Source organism: Lipotes vexillifer, unplaced genomic scaffold (assembly GCF_000442215.2).
Source record: "Lipotes vexillifer unplaced genomic scaffold, Lipotes_vexillifer_v1.1 scaffold165, whole genome shotgun sequence".
NCBI classification, from domain to species: Eukaryota; Metazoa; Chordata; class Mammalia; order Artiodactyla; family Lipotidae; genus Lipotes; species Lipotes vexillifer.
In genome coordinates, this window is record NW_006799066.1 from 556130 (window position 1) to 578731 (window position 22602).

General features: G+C 42.7%; 1 protein-coding gene across 1 annotated transcript in view; it reads right to left on the reverse strand.

Annotated features, from left to right (window-relative positions):
- CA8 (carbonic anhydrase 8 (inactive)) overlaps nt 1–22602 on the reverse strand; it is an 88096-nt gene that overhangs the window by 25799 nt on the left and 39695 nt on the right. Inside the window, exons 4-7 of the mRNA XM_007471469.1 lie at nt 11521–11616; nt 5519–5581; nt 3489–3537; nt 1732–1844 (exon numbers count right to left, since the gene is read on the reverse strand). Of these exons, the coding sequence (XP_007471531.1) occupies nt 1732–1844; nt 3489–3537; nt 5519–5581; nt 11521–11616 (321 nt within the window). The remainder of the gene's footprint in view (nt 1–1731; nt 1845–3488; nt 3538–5518; nt 5582–11520; nt 11617–22602) is intronic.

The following is a 22602-nucleotide window of genomic DNA, read 5'->3' on the forward strand; positions in this document are numbered from 1 at the left end:
AAAAAACTGAAAATAGGGCTTCCCTGGTGGCGCAGTGGTTGAGACTCCGCCTGCCAATGCAGGGGACACGGGTTCGTGCCCCGGCCGGGAAGATCCCACATGCCGCGGAGCAGCTGGGCCCGTGAGCCGTGGCCGCTGCGCCTGCGCGTCCGGAGACTGTGCTCCGCAACGGGAGAGGGCACAACAGTGAGAGGCCCACATACCGCAAAAAAGAAAAGCCTTCACTGTGAATCAAAAACACATTTGTTGGATTTGTAAAATGTAAAAACACATTTTACATGTGTAAAAAATAAATTCTTACTGTGATAAGTCACTGAAGTTTTGAGGTATATCTGTTACAGCAGTTACCACCTTTGCTATTAAATTCCAAATCTATATGTCATTAGTCCAAACCTCTACTCTTAGCATTAGACTCAAACTTCTAATTTCTTCCCTCTCCTTTACTAGACTAACTCCTAATATTTTTCAGGAGTTATTCCCTGGACCTCCCAGCCCGGGTTGGGTTTCTGTCCTTTGCGTTTCCAGAGCACCTTACTTATGACACAACATAGCTGTCTAATAATCATCTGCTTCCACAACTCCACAGTGAACTTTTTAAGAGTAAACACTGTGTCTGAATCTCTGCATCCTCTGTGCCTGGTTGGCAGTCAGGAACAGTTTCTTGTAACAAAATAACAGATGAATGAATAAATAAAGGAACTGGGGTTTGCCATATTAAAAATACGAAGGCCCAAAGGTGGTGTGATCAAAGTTTCTAAAATAATGAAACAATGAAGATGCTGAATGGGGCACTTTTAAAATTAATCCTTAGAAAAAAGAGAAATAAATTGTTAAAGGTTGAAAGAAGGATTTTAGAGGTTTAAGGACAAACAAAAGAAGGCTTTCCTGAGTAGTGAGTAAACTTGAACTTCTTATAAAATGATAGGGGATATAATAAAAGTTTGCAAAAAGTTTCTAAAGGAAACTTGGTTTATTGAGAGGACTGCCCAAGTCTTTTGAGACTGATCATGAAGAACAAGTACAGCCTCCAGAACACATGCTTAGACAGACCTCTGGGGGATAGGAGACATTTAAAGCTTTTTTCGTAATAATATCAAAACCATTGTTTAAACGCCTTGTCGTGATGTTGCCTCCTGCTCTGCCAGCTAACATCCTACTGACAGCTCACCCTGGAGCCACACACACTGTGCATTAGCATTTAGAGCACCTATGCTGTACCCAAGGTGGGTGGTAGGTGAACAAAAATGGGGCTAGAGAACAATCCAGAACTTTCCGGGGCATTCTTTTTAGTGCCCTCACCCTCTGCATACAGGATTTTCCTGTGCAAGCCAAGAAAGAGCTATTACAAAGCCTGCATGTGACTTACAGAAATAACTGGCATTCTCACTTTACTTACAAGACCTTTTTTCTCTCCAATGCCTGGGAAAACCCACATGAAGGAATAACTATAATAATCAAACGTTTGGCTATTTCACTGACTTCTATTTACTCTATAAAAACTGACTTTTAAAATACAGATCATAAATGAGAGCTGGGTTTTCTTCATCCTTGACCTTTCTCCATTGCTTTCACTGGTTCAAGACATTTAACTTTTATCTGAAAAGATGTGACTGATCTAACTGATCCAAAGGGAGCCAAAACGTAAAACAGACGCGCTTCCCTTTTGTAGAGACAACATTTAACCTTTGACTCAGAACTTCATTCTGGAAGATTTAAAAGCACTGCACTCACCTGTAGCTGGGATATTGTTAGAGGGTATCGGAATAATATCCAGGTAACACCTTCACTGCAGGGCGGAATAGTGAGAGAGCCTTCGTAGACCCAGTAATCGCGCAGCAGAGGGTCTGTGCCATCACGCGGGCGTGTCACGGAAAGGCAAGTTAATGAAAAACAATTTGGAAGATTCCAACAATAATTTTCAAAATTACACACTGTCCAAATAACACTTCTCAGACGGATGTCATTTTTAAACTACAGCCTCACATTTGTGTTTTTAATCTAATCATCATGGAGAAAACAATGAATAAAAAACATGACGAATCCTCTTTCTATTATTTATAGCAGTTTCTCTCAATGGGTTACTATACATATTTAACTACGGCTATATAAACTGGATGTATATAAACTTGATATACTATACTATATATATACATACTTGATATATATATTATATACTATATATATATTATATATCAAGTTTACTCACTTGAGGAGAAGTGTATCCATTTTTTCTTTTTTTTTCCTTTATTGGATGATTTACCTGACTGATTATACCCAATATCTATTGAATGTTTACTACACGTGAAGTGCTCTTCTAAGCATTTTACATTAACTTATTTAACTCTTACAACAAACCAGTGAGATAGGTCCCATTATTACCCGCACGTTTCAGATGGGAAAACTGAATCACAGAGGGTATGTAATATGCCCATGGTCACTGGGCTAACAACTGCCAGAGCCAGGATGAGAACGAAAGCGGTCTGGCTTCAAAGTCTGTGTGTTTAAATTATCTTTTTAAAAAATTCAGTTAAAATCAATTTTTGTAAAAGACAAAAAAAAGAAGGTCAGTAATTTGTAACTATTGGGATTTAAAGGGAGAGATTACTTAAGTTGTTCCCAGGTGTGATTATTTAGAGCTTTTGATTCTTTTAAGAATGTTAAATCATATATCTGATTTTTTTTAATAAAAATGAGAGACAAGAAAACAGTCTGTGCATTTAACCATGCTGTTCTAGCTACCTCTATATTGCTTCTTCAGTAGCAAAATATTGAAATCGTATTATGATAGAATAAAAAAAATCATTCTTATAAAATCTTGTAGCCCTGCATTAGAAGAATTTGTGATTAAATATGATGGGTGAGTATTCAACATATGGAAAAAACTGGTTTGTAGCAGTGCAATTAAATGTAGAAAGTAGAAGATACAATGCCTTTGGTTTTGTTTGGAACACCAAAAAATTTCACAAAATTTAGGCAGAGAAATGTGAAGACCAAAATTTTGTACAAAACAACCTTTATCTACAAATTATATTTTGAGTATTTTATATACAATTCTTACCTGTTCAGGCATACCTAAACATTTAGAAATAATAGCTAAATAATAATATCACTGCAAAGAGGTTATCTTTTAAAATTAGATATAAAGTTTATTTCACACCAGAGATTAATAAGAGCTGCACTGACCAATCTTACATGTATATCAAGGTTATGTTATTACAGTCGTGCTTTACACAGAGGTGGCAATTTGTAGGAATGAAAATCAAAAAAAAACCTCTTCATGGATTAATGGAACTAGTGGTAAAGTGTTTGTTTATTATTTCAAAAGGTTTACTCCCAGGTTTAGAGCAATCTGAAACTGGTACCAACTACAGAGAATATAAATTGTAAAGAAACTTTATTAACTAATAAGATATAGTTGTGTATGTGTTGAGGAAAACAGTGCAGTCATATCCACAGTTAAAATTCATCTTATGCAGATGAATGCTTACCTGGTAATAAAGTGTTAGGATTAAAGCAGGGTATTGTTTTGGACTTCCCCTGAAACAGAAAACAATGTGCCCCATGTTAACATAAAATTTCTAAATTTTAGAATAAGAACATTTATGAGCACTAAGATTCCAGGTTGAAGTCTTTTCTGAACGGCATTATCAGACCCCACAGATTTGTGTCAATCTGTCTTCTCATTGGAGCGACAGGGGTTGATTCCAACAAGACACTCCCACTCTTGAGTCTGCAGCTATTTTCTCTGCTGCGGCAGCTCAATCCTCCCTATAATTCCAGGTGTGAGACTTAAAATCGTCCAGTGTCCATCTGCCCCATGTCAGCTACCTTTCCGGCTCCTGGCGCATCCAGACCAGAGACTTAGGCCCTGGCTCAGGGAATTCTTTAGAAATGACTTTCCTCCTGGTACTACGATCTCAATTCCTAACCTTCTTGGCAGGACGGGCTGCCTCCCAAATTCCCGGTGTGCCCCCTTTGGATGTGGTAGCTCGGCTCTAGGACCTATTCTGGACGCTCTCCGCCTCCAGAGAGGGAGACCTGACGCTCAGACGAAACCATGAAATTTCAATACACGTTTATCAAACCTAGATTTAACTCTCAATAAACTATTTGTGCCATCACCAATTCACATTTCTGATCACTATTTTAAATAGTCCCATGTAAAATGTCGGTCCTGAGACAGACAGACCTGTCATGCCAGCTGGATGTCTCTTATAAGATTACTCCACTAATGCAGACATAACAGGGAAGGTTAGTGCATGACCTCTCGGTCTCTTCCTTACTCCTGGGGACTGCTGGACACATTAAAGAATCCAGCTTACAGTACCTCCCACCATCCTCCTGTATTCCATAACGACTGATGTCACATCAGCTGAAGCAATAAAGGAAAATTTCTCAACCCATTTCTATTCAACAAATGCCAATGAAAATGTGTCCTTGTCCCCTTTTCACCAGCTTCTGTGACCAGTCTGTGCTTTCCCTTGGCAGCTGGATTCACTCTGAGCCTGCGCTCAGGAGACCTTCTGTAGAGGTTCTTGCCCGGTTCCAGATGCTCTGGGCTTGAGCTAGCGAGTCTAGAGCTAGCGAGACTTTGTTTCCAGACAGATTTTAGGGTTGGCCTTGGGTCTTCGGACCCCTGTGCGGTACCTCCAGCATCCACATGGGATTGAACTTCTCCCCCACAAGGCCACTCAGGTTCTACTGACTCAACGTGAGTATAAAAGGTACTGTTTATAAGAGAACTGGGCTTCCCGGCAATGCTAGGCCGAATCGCTACAGGCTCAAATCAACCTACATCGCCTTCCGTGGAATATATCCTCTTATGGCTTATATGTACTTGTCTCTTTCTTTCTTTTTACTTAAATACTTAAATTGTCGCCACAATTTTTATTTGTTTCATTTACACTACCCTCCTATAACCAGCAGGCAGAAAGGGGTAACTCAGCTGGCCTGGGTTGCTCGAATCCTACACAATCCACAAAAAATTTTAAAGGCCTGTCTTCAAGACTGGCCCCTGGCTGGCTCCTGGGAGATAATCTCTGAGCCCTTGGAATATGCTGCCTGAGGCCTTGGGTCAGGCTGTACCAGTTGGACCAGATAAGTATATCCCAACACTGGGATTTATGGTGAAAGCCCGGTTTTGCTCAGGGTGGGGGAAGGCTAGAGTCAGAGTAGCTGAGGTCAGTCCCTCAGGCATTGCTGGCTGGCACGACTGACCCCCAATAAAATCCCTGGACACCAAGGCCCAGGAAAGCTTCCCTGGTGGGCAATGCTTCACACGTGTCGTGACATCACTGCCAGGAGAATCAGGTGTGTCCCTATGCGACTCCACGGGGCGGGGCTGTCTGGAAGCTTGTGGCTCGCTTCTCTGGGACTGTAGCCTTCCGCTGGAAGAAACCACAACCAGGAGGCTAAGCACTTGGCTGTGAGTCCTTTTAGGGAATCTCCCAGCCTGAAGGTGGGCTTGGAAGCCTCCGACACAGCCAGTAGTTTTATTCTCTTTTAAAGAATGACTTACCTTATATTGAATATCCTGGAGGATTTCAGTTACAGCCTTCAGGCCTACGTGCTCTTTTCCGATCTGTGAAGGGTAAAGCATAAACCATAACCATAAAGCTTTTAAATATGTAGCTTCTACTTAAAATAACCAACAGAAGTGAAGTTCAAGTTCACCTGAATGTCCTTCCTGGGGAACAAATGGCCTTTTTAATAATGGCCAGGTCAACATCTACTGAAGGCAATTAAAGGTGTAACAGTAACAGAAGCCAGTACAAGAAAGCATTAGATATGTTCCTAGACATTTCCAAGAATCCATTCTAAATTCACCTTGCTAAGTACAGGTTTACCCACTGTGCTATATATATATAAAGTAATAATACTGCAATACAGAAATTTCAAGGGTATTTCTGAATTAAAATTATTCATCACATGCCCAAAGCCTTCCATTTTCACCCTGGGCATCTCTAGGCCATTACTATAAAGATTTTATCCGTGTTGAAAAAATTTTATTAACTCAGAAAAATGAGTACATGGTTTCACACGTACTCATTGTCCTGTCACCGAAACCAGGACAACATTTCTTGATTACCACAGGACGTAGTTCTATAATCCCCTTTTTATTCTTAAATAAATAAGAATATGCTGTTCATAGCTTTCTATGTTTTTTTTTTCCGGGCCCCGCTGAGTGGCTTGCGCAGTCTTAGTTCCCTGACCAGGGACTGAACTCAGGCCATGTCAGTGAAAACTCTGAGTCCTAACCATTGGACCACCATGGAATTCCCAGTAGCTTTCTCTTTTAAAGCATTATGTATCGTTACATTTTTTCAGTGTATAAAATGTTCCAAAGAATTTGAGACTTTATAAAGAATATGTTAAATATTCTTGACTCCAACTTTAAAAATTATAAGTGCAATCTGATTTCCATTTTTCAGCCAAGTTTCAACAGTCTATGATAATGGAGGGCAGTCACAGCAGAGACAATTTATAACCTCAGACAAACAATCCTTGTTACAGTTGGCTTTTTCTCTTCCACATAAATTTTGGACATATATACACTACCAAACGTAAAATAGATAGCTACTGGGAAGCAGCCGCATGGCACAGGGAGATCAGCTCGGTGCTTTGTGACCACCTAGAGGGGTAGGATAGGGAGGGTGGAGGGAGGGAGACGCAAGAGGGAAGAGATATGGGAACATATGTATATGTATAGCTGATTCACTATGTTATAAAGCAGAAACTAACACACCATAGTAAAGCAATTACACTCCAATAAAGATGTTAAAAAAAAAAATTTTGGAGAATGACCTACAAGGAGCTAGAAGAGCTGTCACCATGTTTATATTCCCTGTTTCTGTCCACGTGATCCAACTGGGAAACAGGCTAGGTAAAAGGGCATCAGAGGAAAGAGGTGAGACGAGAAACTTACATAACCTAAGATAGGCCAATCAGTTCAAAATAATTGAGACATCATTTTCCAAGTGTTTGCAATTCCTGAGATAGGCACTAAAAACAGAAAATGAATTCTCTTAAGTTAAAAAAAATGTATATATATATTTTATATGCATATGTGTATACACACACACACACACACACACACACACACACACACACACACATATGTATACCTTAGGGAAATTTACTCCTGGGTGCAAAAGCCTGGACCTGTAGGCAGACACCTTCACCCCATCTTCAGGGGAAAAAGACCCCTCTGTTGTACTGGTTTAACCACAATGTAGCATTTGGGTGAATACACCCACAGGTCGGCTCTGTCTTTACTTCATGCATCTCTGGTCAGAGCTTAACTCCTTGAAGAGTCCACATCTGAACGTTGTAAGGCCACACAGTGTAGTGGTCCAGGAGCAAAGGTCACTTGCGTTGGACGCTGGGTTCTGACCCTGACTCTCTTTTTAGGCTTGAGCTAGTCTACCTAACCTCTGTGTCCTGCAGCTTCCTCCTCTATACAGTAGGGCAGACAAAAGTGATGGGGTTGAAGACAAGACTCAATCAAACAAAAACCCTAGAACAGGGACTTCCCTGGTGGTCCAGTGGCTAAGACTCTGCGCTCCCAATGCAGGGGGCCGGGCCCGGGTTCAATCCCTGGTCAGGGAACTAGATCCCACGTGCCACAACCAAGAGTCCATATGCCACAACTAAAATTCCCACACGCCACAACTAAGACCCAACGTAGTCAAATCAATCAATCAATCAATCAATATTTTAAAAAAACAAATCTTAGAACAGGGCACGGTGCATTGTAATTCAGTGGCTATCACCCAGACTACTCTTAATCAGAATATGCTACACAGCATCGAATACCGTTCTTACATAAAGTAGCACTTAATAACTCTTACTGGCTCCTTCTGTCTATAAACGTTCTTTACCTTATGGGCAAAACTTTGTATTTGGCAACCAACTTCGGCTATTGCTCGATCTCTTTCCTTCTTTGTCAAAGTTTTGTCTGAAGGGGTTACAGCCACCAAAAAGAAAATATAGATGGATCCCCTGCACACCTCAGCCCCTAAAATCCTACAGCAGGCCAGGTGACAACGCAACATGGGACCAAGAGTCTGCCAGGAACCCAGTAACTCCTGACCCTCCCCTCGGCCATCTTTCACCACCGCCCCAAATACCAGCCCTCTGGTGAGTTTCCTCTCGGACAACCTCAGCCCTGCACGGCCCTGTGCTTTTCCACTTCTAACGCTAATCCCCCCTCATTTTCTACCGCAGCCTCTGAAACTGGATGACTCCACAGCTTTGACAAGCTCTCCTGCCATCTCCCCCAGGGGGTCTCTGTGAACCCCTGGGGTCTGCTCAAGGCCACCAACCCTCCCAGGCCTTTGGAGTGGACACTGCGCAGTCTCCCTCAAGACAGGAGTGAGAGCTGTGGCCAGCTCCCAGCTGTCACTTTCAGATGGGTCTTCTATCCCACAAGCCCAAAGCCACCCTCCTCCTCTGAGCGGACTGCCCTCCCCCGATGCGATCCTGCTCTACTTGTCACTTACTGACCCACCGGGTCGTTCGCAGTGCTCATCCCCTCCTGCCGTCACTCCGGAGGACTTCAGCAACGCTGTGCGCGACCTGTGCCCTCCCTGGCCTGTCTCTTTACCCCTCAGTCCATGTCCATCAGCTCCCTCCCACCTCAGCAAACCAATCCTGAGAACACACCCTGCATTTGTCTTCACTCTGAAAACTGCAACTCCAAACAAAGACCATTGCCTCTGACCATAAGTGCCCATCTGGCCAGCTCTCTCTTCTTTTCTCTCTCTTCCTATTCACCGATCACAAGGCGTCACACCCCTCAGGTCCCTCCTGGCTTCATCCCTTTCCCTTCCTGCCTGTGCTGAATGACACCTCTTCAACCATTCTCCATTCTCTAACCCCTTTGTCCTCCTAAACCTTACGCTCTGTAACGGATCAATACAACAATTAATTTGTTAGAGGGACTTTCCTGGCAGTCCAGTGGTTAAGACTCCCTGCTTCCATTGCAGGGGGCATGGGTTCGATCCCTGCTCGGGGAACTAAGATCCCACATGCCGCAGGGCACGGCCAGAAAAAAAGAAAATCGCTAGAATTCTCTGCTCCTCTCCCTGGATGGAGAACAGCCCACGATCCGTTGTCCTGTACCATCTGTGATGTCCAATCTCAAGTGGGTCTCCCACAAGGACCACCAAGTCTATTGTCATTCCCCTCCTGCGCTATCTCAAAACCCAATCCCACACCCATATTTTCCTTGCTCTATAAATAATTTTGCTTTGCATGTCTCAGAGATAGTACAGGTCATCAGGCGTAAACTCCCCTAAATTCCTGGCTTTCTTCACCTAAAGATGTGTGCCATTTGTGCCCACCCTTTCCTCCTGGCCCTCTATTTCGGAGACAGGGTGGGGCCGTCCTGCCCAGGGTCAGTCCATCAACCTAAGCTCTCATCCCACACCTTTCCACCTCCTCTGAGGCTTTTCTACATCAATTATCCCCTTTCTTGCTGGTATGTTTAAACAACATCTGCACTAGCCCTTTTTGCTCAGAATAAAAACACAGGCCCATCTCGGATCTCAATATGAAACAATCTGAACCTTGCTGTGCACATCACCACTAGTTATCACCCCATCTGTCTTTGAGTCAAGCTTCCTGAAAGGGAAGTCTATCCTCACTGCCTGGACTTCCTCCCCTCCGCTTCTCCCAGCCCCTGACCTAAGTGCAAGACCCCCGCATGCGGTCCTTTCCTCTCTGCCTCGGCTGACACTCCCGATCAGCCCTTCTTTCCTTCGTGAATGTTTGCTCTATAGTTTCTGCAACTCTGTTCTCTCCCGAGAAAGGCATTTCCACGTAGATAACCCAGATTTTCCCTCCTATGGAAAGTCAGAGCCAGAGTACAAGCTCCCAAGCTTTGCCTGCCTCCAGTAATGAGCTGTTTCCAGGGAACGGCGATGTTTGGTTCCAAGAGCCTCGGCTTCCAATCTAGTGCACTATTACTGCATGTCAGCTGTTCTACACTGAGAAGCAGTAAGTGAAAACATCAAGTTATCATACTGAATTCCATTCACAAGTATGTATTGAGTACCGCCTCCAAAGATGAAACTAACATGTTCCCTCCCCTCCTACAGATGACTATTTGATTATTTGTGTTCTTATTTTTATTTTATTCTTATTTTTTTAATAATGAGACATTGCCTTCTACTTCTACTGCCTTATGCTGTCAAATCTGGATGCTCTGTTAACTTTCTCAGGTTACAAAAGATGGACTTTAACAGTTATTATTTTCAATATACTAAAGATTATCAAAATATATTTGTAGTATAATTTAAAACATTTTTCATCAACATTTTGTGATTCCATTCTCCTTATACAATGCAGATATAAAACAGGAGGAATATAGGGCCCTGCCTGTGAAAAAGGCATGAAATGAATTGTGAGAAGATTTATTTTAAAATGTAAGGATTTGTTTTAAATTCCATGACATGTGTTATACTTTAAAAACATGGATTTCAAAATACTAAAAGGCTAAATAAAACTGGAAGGCTACTTTCAAACATCAATAAAGAAATATCTTAGAGGTATTTATAACAGGAAATTGTTGGAATTAATACTCTTGAAATATATGCCACCCCGAAAAAAAGAGGTTTCAAAAGGCCCCTTCCTCAGCTCTCTTTGGAAAATTAAGTTATTAAGGACCACTAGGTTATCCAAAGGCACTAGGTTATCCAAAGGCAGCCTGGAACCACACAGAGTGGACAATGGTTTCTGGTCCTGACTGGTGACATCAAATCCCTGTGTGACTATAAACAATGACGTGGCCTCTTTGGCCCTTGGTTTCTCTTCTATAAGAGGCGGAAGGGGGAATCCTACAATTTCCAGGGTCTCCTTCACTTTTAAATATTTTATTACATCAAGTAATTACATCAAGACAAAGTTTAAAAGATTCACCTTAGGAATTTTACCTTTGAAAGCATACGGTCTGCTTCTGTACGTTTCACTAAATTTATATAATATTCTTTTTGCCCACCAAAGAGCTCAAATCTAAACTTTACGTTGACTATATCCACCAAGGTCTTTGCCGCTCTCATTTTATCAGTGTTTTCTACAAGGCACTTCAAATCATCTTAGAGTGAAAATTATTAATAACAAATAGCTAAAGGAATCTACTACATGATTATAGTATTGACTTCTCTTAGATTTTGCAGGAAGGCGAGGTCCAAAAATATTTTCTGAAATTCTTTTTCAATAATAAAATGAACTCTGCCTTCAGGAGACATTTTCTAACTCCTTTCTCCAAAGACCCTGAATGCCACTCTGAAGAAAATTTCTAATAAGCCAATGAATCATTTTCTGCCAGTGAATATGGCTGCTCATCCTTGACCCAGAGAGATCAAGTTTTCTATTTTTAAAGTATCAGTGCTCTCTGTATAAGGTGTTTAATGTCACCTCTAAGTAGTAAAAATGAGAGAGAACAAAAAATCTTTTGCAAAATGAATTAGAAATAAGCATCTCTGCACAATATAGCAATCATAGCAGGAGACCATTTACCTGAACAAACAAGGCAATGATGGCGATTCCACGGGGCTTCCCCACAGCCTCATCAATACTGCCAAACAAGGTGGAGTTCCAGTGTATCAGGTGGAGCTGGGTGAGCAACAAAAGACAGGTAACCTCGTTACTAAATGTACTTCCGCTCAGGAAAACAAAGACGTTATCAACTGCTCCTTGACCATATCTGTATGGTGTCATACGCAACGAGAGTATCACAAACAGACACAAAGAGATGACCGGTTTAATACTGGTTCTCTGTATGAATTCCTCCCTTCTCACTTCTGAACAGAAGCAGTGCTGAATGCCACTCAAGTTCTGCTTTTGTCCTAATCAGGAGCACCTCTAAGAAGACTCGCAGATTTCACACTGATTTAGCTGCCTTTCCTTAGACGCCATCCCCTCTGGCTCTCAATAAAACAGAACTCCGGTCTGGGCACCAACACCAGAACTCATTCGAAGGATTACCACCTACATACTCAAGTACTGTGTCACCCAGTATTTCCATCAAGGATAATAACAAAGCCGGTCTCCAATTCTGTAAGTTCTGTCCACTCTCTAAGAATACGTAGATAGCATCCTATAAAAGGTGCTGCATCTTTTTAAAGCATGGTAAAATAATGAAGGCTGATGTAGAACTCTAAACGAAAGCCATTTCCTGTCCTGGAGATAAAATTTTACCTGTGAAGAAATGACAAACAATACTCCAGAGGATTCTCTCACTACTAGCCCCATAAAGCTCTGTAGTCTTCAGGCTTATCTAGAATGTGCACTTGCTCCTACAGTGCTGATAAAACGCTTGCAAGAAGCCAGATTCAATTCCCTGGTTAAAATCAAATGGCCGCTGAGGTTCTCAGTAGAACAGTAGCAAAGGTAAACCTTCCGCCTAGAATACTAATCTTCATCACTTTAGCTTTTAATCAAGTTACCATTACTTGCTGCCTGAAAACAGTGACCCATTTAAAAATTAGTTTTAATCCAAGAAGACATACTAAAATTCAATCACCATGTCATTTTAGCAACCATATTAAAATATTAAGGAAAATTATCATGAGGATTGCCATTAACTTTGAAGTTTCTCCCGCTGAATTTGTCCAACTAGAATTCAAGATTATAAAGCTGACCACTAGGGGGAAGTAATGAGGTCCTCTGCCTATAATAGAAACGGTCACCCAGGACAGGTCAGGCTATGAAAAGCCCACATGAACCTGGATTGTTCAGTCAATGTTAACTGTCAAGGCACTGCCTTTAAGAAAGTGATGTTCTATAACCTTTCAGTTAGTAATGAAAGACAGACCAATTTAATCTTTCCTCTTCTGGCTGCAACAATAGCTTTGGAGTCCCAGTGGTACAGATAAGTGTACAGTGGTACAGATAAGAACTGATTGCCTTAATTAAATCAACAAAAATGCCCAAGGTTGAAATCTATTTTTATTCCACAAATTGCAAAGTTCAAATCAACATTTTTCTTCTCATAGCGACAGTATGGAGCTTTTTTTTTTTTTTTTTCTGAAACAAAACAAACCAAAAGAAGTATGTTTGGGGTTTTTTTGTTTGTTTTTTTGCCACTCCTCCATAATTCAGCAACATCATCACTCACACCTGTTCCTCAAAAACTACCTCACGTTTTTGTGTTTAAAAAATTGAGGGTCTCCACTCCTTAAGTGTGTGCTGTACATGGCAAAAATCTCGTTTTAAAGAGTACAGTATGGGGGAATTCCCTGGCAGTCCAGTGGTTAGGACTCGGTGCTTTCACTGCTGGGGCCCGGGTTCAATCCCTGGACGGGGAACCAAGATCCACAAGCCTCGCAGCACCCCGCCGCACCCCCCTCCCAAAAAAAAAAAAAAAAAAAAAAACGAGTACAGTATGGAATACCTGACGGTGGAGAAATATGGCCAACACCACCTGGGCCAGGTGACCAAGGCCAACATCGGCAGTCATCAGACATGTTGATATAGGCACCCTGGAGATGATGTGATGAAAAGGACATTTTTCCTGTGTGCTCTTCCTCCCAATAACCCATAACCCCAGTCTAACCCAGAGGGAAACAGACAAATCTCAAGAGAGGGACATTCTACAAAATACCTGACCGGTATTTCGCAAAACTGTCAAGGTCATCAAAGAACAAAGGAAGCCTAAGACAATGTCACAGCCAAGAGGAGTCTAGGGAAACATAAGAACTAAATGTAAAGTGGTGTCATAGGTGAGATCTCGGAACAGAAAAAGGACATTAGGTGAAAATGAAGGAAACTGAATAAAGTACTTAGTGTATTGAGATTGGTCTGCTAATTATAACCAATGTACCACACTAATGTAAGATGTTAATAACAGGGGAAGCTGGGTGTAGGTCAGGCGTGAATTTTCTGTACTATTTTCCTGTAAATCTAAAACTGTTCTTAAAATATACAGTCTATTTAAAAAGAAGAAAGAAAGAAAAGAAAAATTAAGGGACATCCTGGCACTTCCACTAACTCAGGCTAAAAAGGATAACAGAAGATCGCTATGACCCTTGTGTGACCAGTACAATAACACAGAACGAAAACAGCAAGAGAATGTCTACCACCTGTTGTCTGCTCTACCACGTGGGTCTTACCATCAGCTGATACTCCAGTAAGGAGCAAAAGGAACTCCTCACACTCCACAAGGAACCCAAACTTCAGAAACTAAGCTCCAGCCTGGTATTTACTGAGAAACGCCCCTCTCTTGGAGGTGCTTTCTCTCATTAAGACCAAACAAAACATCATCAGAAATCCCCTTTCCAAGCCACTAGAGGATGGTTAATTCAAGGACCAGGCAAATTTCCAACACATTCTGGAAACCAGCTGTAACCGGTAGCAGTCACGTAGATGAGCAGTCCACACCCATCGCACACTCTACATTTTTGCTGCCTCTCAGGCTTTAGCTCACTCTGTGTTCCCAGAGCCCTGCCTCACTCCAGCCATATTAGTTTGCTGCCATAACGAAGTGCCACAGACTAGGTGGCTTAAACCACAGAAGTTTATTTTCTGAAAGTTCTGGAGGCATGAAGTCCGAGATCAAGGTGTGGGCAGGGATGGTTTCTCCCGAAGCCTCTCTCCTTGGCTTGCGGACGTCCACCATCTCCCTTGACCTCACATGGTCTTTCCTCTGTGCGTGTCTGTGTCCAAATTTCCTCTTCTTATAAGGACACCAGTCATACTGGACAAGGGCCCCCACTAGTGACCTCATTTTCACCTAATAACCTCTGTAAAGATCCTGTCCCCAAACACAGTCACATTCTGCTGTATTAGGAGCTAAGACTTCAACATATGAATGGGTTGGTGTGGGGGGGAGGGGCAGGGGGGAAAAATTCAGCGCCTAACACCGTCTATCTCCCCCTTTCCTTTCTCCCCAGCTTAATGAAGTTTTTTCAGGTCTGAGAAGCCTGAATTATTCACATCACCTTCCCGTCTCCCTCAGCCCCTTCTTTATTCCCATCATCTTATATTTTGCCTTATATTAGTGTTGGTTCTGTTTCATAGAGCAAAGCCATAGAGACAGGAAAATCATCAGTGCCTGTGAAGAACTGAGTACTTTGGGGGTAACTAGAGGGCACATAAGACCAGCAGTGACAGGAGAGATGGGGCTGGAAAGTTAGAGGGGTTCGGATGGCAAAGAGGTTTAAATCTTATCATAACTGTGCTTTGGGAAACACTAAAGCAATATATTATTGCAGTGAATATTATATTTACCTATGCTGCTTAGAAGCAATCAAAATCCCCCTTCAAAGGTTCTTCCGACAGAACGGGGATGGATGGAAGTATTTGGCGTGGGAGGTGGGAAGGTAAGCTAGGTGGCTACCAGGAAAGTTCCAACAGAAGATTATGATACGTGATGATTAACTTTGTGTGTCAACATGGCTAGGCTATGGTGCCCAGTTGTTTGGTCAAACATCAGTCTAGATGTTGTTTTGAAGGTATTTTTTAGCTGTGGTAACATTTAAATCAGTCGACTGAGCAAAGCAGATTACCCTCCATTATGTGGGTGGGCCTCATCCAATCAGTTGAAGGAGAAGGCATTCTACCTCTGGAGTGAAAAAATCCTACCTGCATTTCCAGCCTCTGGCATGCCCTGCATACTTCAGATTTGCCAGTTCCTCAAAATAAATCTTAACTCTCCTCTGTCTGTCTCAGAATATACATATACTGCTTCTCCTAAGAACTCTAATACAGGTTGTACAAACAAACAAAAAGTGTGTGACGAGAAAAAAAGTGTGGAGATGAATGGAGGTTTAAATCTGAACAAGATTAGAAGCAACAGGAATAAAGACAAAGGGCTCTAACAATTATTGTGACAGTGTTTGCAATTTGTTCTTCTAAGACTAAACATGGCTCCTCTGGCAAAGGGTTGGGGACAAAATGATCTACCGATGCTCAAAAAGAACATATTAGAACGTCTGCTTACATTTATCTTTACCCAATGTCTTTTCATTTCAATTTTCCTATGCTACACAAAATAGATTATATATTATATATATAATATACATATCAGTACATCTACAATACATATTAGTGCATGAATTAATTCAGTAATAAATATGCACATATTGAGGATATGTGCTCTGAAATTTGTCTGGGGACAAATGGATTTGAACGGAAAGGCATTTGATACTAAGGATATGGTTTAGATAATGATGACGCAGCCCATGGAGTCCCAGGGAGGCTTAGCAGAGGTCCAAGCAGACAGTTATCTGCTGAGGGCACCTGGGAGACTCATTTCCAAGTCTAACAGTGCAGACACGCTCTGGGGCGGGGCAGGTCTACGGCAGAGGGCAGAACAGCAAGGGGCAACGCTGCACCTGTGCGACTCTAGTGCTAACTTCTTAGAGGCAACAGCTCTCATAAAAGACTTCTGAGCTGGGAGCCACCAGCCTTAGACGCTTGTTTCAGCTCCTAGCTCTGCAAACTTCACAAGCCACCACCTCTTGGAGCATGTCTCCCTATACTGTAAGGAGAGCTACGCCTTAAAGCTCGGCTTCTTCCCACCTTCTCTGTCCTCCCGTTGGGCTCTCTTTACCCCCATATTCCTATCACGTTTCGCCCTCCTTAGCTTTAGTTATACGTGACCCACAAAGGCAGAGAAGCGGGGTGATGCCTTGGAGGACGGCAAGCAGCTTTCCAGTTTGCAGTGCAGCCCAAGGTCATCAACACTGCTCGTTTCTAAGGAGGACAAGGGTTGGAGGGTGTGCTGACTCCGTCTGCTGCCTCGACTCAGAGGGGCCCCTCTGCTCAGCCAGCTCACTCCTCCGATTACACAGGCAGGACTTGGCCTCACAAAGGTCTCTGGAGCCTAGACCTTCTTTGCCTGTAAACACACGGGACAGCAGGTGGCAGAGGGGTTGCCTCTTACAGTTTGAACCCAAACTGCTACCAAGCTTGCCAACAAGAGCAGCTGAACAGATGATTCTTCCTCAACGGAAACGAGGGGTAGTTCCCCACCCCCGTCAGTGACTCTTCCTCGAGAAGCAAAATGTTCTGTCTTTCCCCCAAACTGGGATATCAGAGCAGGAAGCCCACAGTTAAAGTTGAGTCTTTCCTCACCTCTTACCATTCTTCCTCCACCCCACCCACCAAGGCCTCCGTGCACGTGGCCTTGTGTGTTAACAATGTACGTTATGACAAAGACTTTTATAAAAGAGCAAAGACCCATTATTACTCTGTCAGCATCACGACCCTCATTCCTTCCTATTAAAAAAAATCTGACCCTAGGATAACAACGGTAAAGCAACCTTTTACAGTTTTAGAGAAAATCTTTGCTCTTTTGCTGAAGGGCTCACAAATTCCAATTTCCTGCCATTGATTATGCCGCTACGCCATCAGTACCTGCGAAACGTTCATCTTAATGTACTTAACTCACAGCGATAGATAAATGTGTCCAAAGTTATGAAACTGTGGCAAGCCGTAGCCTTATAATCATTTATTTGTCACTGAGAAAAAATAAGTTTGAACAGTTCGTGGCAGCCTAACAGAAAGCTATCGTCAAGATAAATGAGGTTTATTATTAACACAAATAACGCAACAGCATTAGAGTACAAAAGAGTGAATCATGAGGAATGGAAAAAGCAGTAAAAACTGAAAAGGCCATTATGACTCACACGTTTCTCTCCCCAGCCCTGTACTCACACAGGTTCTGTGTCTTCTATCTTCAAATGCTTAATGGACATTTCCTTTCAGGTGGCTTCGAGCCACTTCAAGCTGAGTGTTTCCAGAACCGACATCCATTCCCTTCAAAGGCACCGTCTCACTGTTTTCTTCATGGAGCCCCCAACCCCCCGGGGACCCCCACCCCTTTATCTCCAACTCACCAAGGCTTTGCTGACCCCTAATCATTTGCATTTCAAAGCTCAACCAATCTCTCTCTAACACTGCTCTCACCGTATTTCTCTGTTCAAAATCTCTAACTTCCTTCATTGCCTGCCCATACAGGGCTTAAATTTCTCCAACCCCATCCTTTCCCAACTATCCCCAAATACTCAAATCAAGTGGGACTCCTGACTCCTCACAACACCCTCCCCGTCCCGTTTCTGTTCCACTCACTTGGAATGCTGTTCCCCCCGTCTTACCGCTTACCCAAATTCTACCCACCCTCCGAGGCCTCGACAGGCATCTGATAGACAGATAGATTGGAGCTGGAGACAGAGATAACATGAACCAACAGATACGAAGGGAAAGGGATAACGGGTCTCCGTCCTAAACCACTAACCAAAAGTAGGATGAGTCCAGTTTTAGGTGTTGAAAGTTACATCATTACAGTCAAACTGGGTCCCATCAGTAAGAGATGCAGAACCAGAATTGCCTGGAGAAGCAGGGGCTCGAGGTGCAGACTGCAGACATCCCTAGATACCCAGAGAGATGGCCTTATAAGGTCAGCTCACCCAGAGGTCGAGTCCCAGAAGAGACCAACGGAAGGGTAAGGACTGAGCTTTGGGTAAGGGTGAGATGAGGGAAAGGGGACTATCAATTACGCAGGAGGAAACCCAGAAAATTCCAAAGTCCTGTTAGGACCAACGAGAAAAGACTTTCTGGAAGAAAGCGTGGTTAGCAGGGTCACGGCTCTACCACAACAAAGCGACAATAGCTACAAAAAAAAAAAAAAAAGAGAAGAAAAGAAAGAAAATGAGGACAGAAAGACACTCTGGATTGATGTCTTTAAGAAGATTGAGAAGGCGGCTGCAATACAATGAAAGGAGCAGAGGCAGAGTATAAAGACATCAGGATGAACAAGTGGGACAGGGCCAGCTCAGCCTAGAAGGTGGGCAGTGAGCATCAGAAAACAAATCGAAAGGTAGCTGTAGGGAGGGCTAAGGGATTTTTTTTTTTTTTAATAAGCAGAATCAGTTTGCCTGAGTTTAAGAAAAATGCACCTTTCACTTGTAGTATTCCTTTTTTTAAAATTGAACTATAGTTGATCTACAATGTTAATTTCTACTGTACAGCAAAAATGATTCAGTTATACACATATATGTACATTCTTTTTCGTATTCTTTTCTATTATGGTTTATCACAGGATATTGAATACAGTTCCCTGTGCTCTACAGTAGGACCGTGTTGTTTATCCATCCTATATACAATAGTTTGCATCCGCTAATCCCAAACTCCCGATCCATCCCTCCCCCTTGGCAACCACAAGTCTGCTCTCTCTGTGAGTCTGTTTCTATTTCGTAAATAAGTTCATTTGTGTCATCTTTTAGATTCCACATGTGTCACCTTTAACTTGTAATATTCTTTTAATCTACTCGTTTAATGGGCAAAAGTAAAACCTGAAAGAATCACAGGCTGCTATAAGCGTTGAAAAATCAGAAGTATTCAATGCACCTATGACAACAGGTGTAACTGAACCTGAAAACCATTTTTCTGAAAACTACAGTCATCAAGACCCTTCCTCTGAGCTAGGCCACAATTCAACACAGAGCCACAGAAGAAAAGGAGTCACCAAGAGCACGTCCTGGTTTTTGTGCCCTGACTTAACTGCTTTCCTCGGTCCCAAAGAGTCAACCGTGAGAGCTGTAGCAGATCTCCCACTAGATTTTGAGTTTCCGGAGCCGAGTTTCTCACCTGTGCCCTATCACACCCAAAATATCCATTCTCAGCGCACTGGGAAAGAGCTACAAAATTAGAAAAGGAAAAAGAAAGGTTCATGTCTCGACTTCACTTATGATACTGAGGGTTGAAAGAAGGAAGATGTTAAGTATTGGAATTTTTAAAAAGACAAGAAGACTGGAAGTGAAATGTCTGAGTAACAAAATGGGAGCTTTGAAAAACTGAAAAACAGCAGAGAAAGCACCCCTCTCTCCATATCCACTCCTAATGGTACGGAGCAGCCATCCATCTGCAGATAAATTGAGATTTAGTGTATATTATTTTCAGGTGCTGTGGCACTTAAGCTATCATCGTCAATATATTATGCCGCTATTATTCAGAAAAGGACATTCAAGGTGTAGACACAGAATAGTGACAAAGCGCTGTAAAGCAAGGAATGGAAAATAAATGATTTGAAACTCTACCTCTGTCGCCTACTTGTTACATTTGCCTAAACTTAATGATGTACTTTCTGATATCGGAAAAAGAGAAATAGGAGGCTGTGTTGGAGCATTTCAGGGCAACTTCATCTATTAATATATTAATATCAAAAGCTACTTATATGTTCTTAGGGTTCAGAATCCTCAATTTGAAAAGGCACAAGTAAATCAACTATACTTCCATTTTTTTTTAATTTAAAAAAAAGAAAAGGCACTAGTTTCATGTAATTTATGAAAACACGTTTTCCAAAGCAGAATGATTTCCTCTTTGAATGCTAATTTCCTTTTGCTTACTTCGATTTTGTTGCCTTCTTAGGAGCAGGGCATCGCAGTGTGGTTAGGGTTCTTTTCCCAAAAAACAAAGCTGCCTTTAGGAAATTCACTATGGAAGGTTGGAAAAGGCTCACTGGAGCAAATCGAAGAAAAAATACATCATTTTGAAATATTTTATATTTAATGTAAGATCAGAAGCAGTTAAAACTGATTCACTGACATTGGTTTCTTGGTTTGCCAAGAAATATCCTCTGTCTTATTTGTGGGTTATGGCTGCAGTTAAGTCACTATAACTTAAATCCTCTATATTTCATGTGTCATTCTATAAAATAAAGAAGGTAAAGAGACTGTCAAAGGGTCTTGGTGTTATAGAATGTAAGTCATCTAGAGACTGCATCTGTTATTCGATCCCCCTCTGCCCCCAAATGAGAACCACATTTGACAACAGAGCTCTAAAATAATCCAGGCATTCATCAAATCATTTACTGAGCACCGATAACATCTAGGGTTTTAGTGTGCACTGTTTTCAACACTGGAAATACAAAGACCTCCAATAGTTTATAAAAGAATCCAGGGCGTGAATAAATAAAAACATGAAATTGATAGTTCAACAGAAGAAAAAGATGAGCACAAAGGGTCTGCGTGCCCTGTAAATAACAGAGGATGCTCTGAGTATGTGTATTTATTTAACGAGCACTGGTACTACCTGCTCTGCCAGGCGCTGTTCCTAAAAAACATCACCTCGCTCAGCCCTCACTACCATCTTTACGATGGTAGATGCCATGACTGCCGCCAACCCTGCATCTTTTTTTTTTAATATATAAATTTATTTTATTTTTATTTATTTTTGGCTGCATTGGGTCTTTGTTGCTGCGTGCCGGCTTTCTCTAGTTGTGGCGAGCAGGGGCTACTCTTCGTTGTGGTGCACGGGCTTCTCATTGCAGTGGCTTCTCTTGTTGTGGAGCACGGGCTCTAGGCACATGGGCTTCAGTAGTTGTGGCACGGGGGCTCAGTAGTTGTGGCTTGCGGGCTTAGTTGCTCCGCAGCATGTGGGATCTTCCCGGACCAGGGCTCGAACCTGTGTCCCCTGCATTGGCAGGTGGATGCTTAACCACTGCACCACCAGGGAAACCCCAGTCCCGCATCTTAATGAGAAGGGAACGGAGGCACAGAGGGGGAAGTAGCCTGCCCAGGGTTGCACAGCTGACAAGTGACAGAGCCAGACCTGGTCCCAGACGGCTTGGCTCCGTCGCCTCTAGGCCGGCTCTCTCCTCCAAAGAGGGAGAGGACAAGACTGAGCAGGTTAGAACTCTCAACGTGACTGTTCACAGAACACGTGGAGGAACGACAAACAACGTCCTCTGGAGAGAGACAAGACAAACCAGGGAAGAGGAATGGAGAATGTACGACCCAAGAAATGGCTAGAATCCAGCCAGGCTGTGCCCAAGGCCAAGAGCACACCCAGTGTGAATGAATGCTCTATTCGCACTACAAGCTCCTAGGAAAATTATCTGAGCCCCTGGGGTCTCAGCTGTAAAAGAGAGATCAGACCACCTAACGTGTAAAGCCGTTACAAGGACAAGGGATCTTATTTGGAAAGTTCCTGCTAAATAGCAAGTGAGTGCTGGCTAGAGCCAATTACAGTCAAGAGAAGCAGGAGGTGCCATGGAAAGGTGAGCAGGGTTGTATTTAAACAGCTCGATCTTTGAAAACAAAGGTGTGCTCATCTACCTTCTGTCTGGTTATTTTCTCATTATGCTGCCTGAACTCACTGTTTATTTTCTTTCTTTTTAACATCTTCATTGGAGTATAATTGCTTTACAGTAGTGTGTTCATTGCTGCTGTATAACGAAGTGAATCAGCTATACATATACATATATCCCCACATCCCCTCCCCCTTGCGTCTCCCTCCCACCCTCCCTATCGTACCCCTCTAGGTTTATTTTCTTAAGGTTTAACGATAACTAATAATGTTTCCATTATAGAAAGCCAGATCACCAAAGTCAGTCAGCTGTTCAAAGGCCTCCAGGAAGTAGGCTGATAAATGGGGGAAAAGGTGGGATGGGGCAGGAAGGAGGGGCTGTGAAACAGGGGAATCGGTGCCCTGCCCGCGGTGCTTAAACTCCCAAATTTAAAAAGCACAGTGCCGGGCATCTCTGGTGGTGCAGTGGTTGAGAGTCCGCCTGCCGATGCAGGGGCTGCGGGTTCGTGCCCCGGTCCGGGAGGATCCCGAGTGCCGCGGGGCAGCTGGGGCAGTGAGCCATGGGCCGCC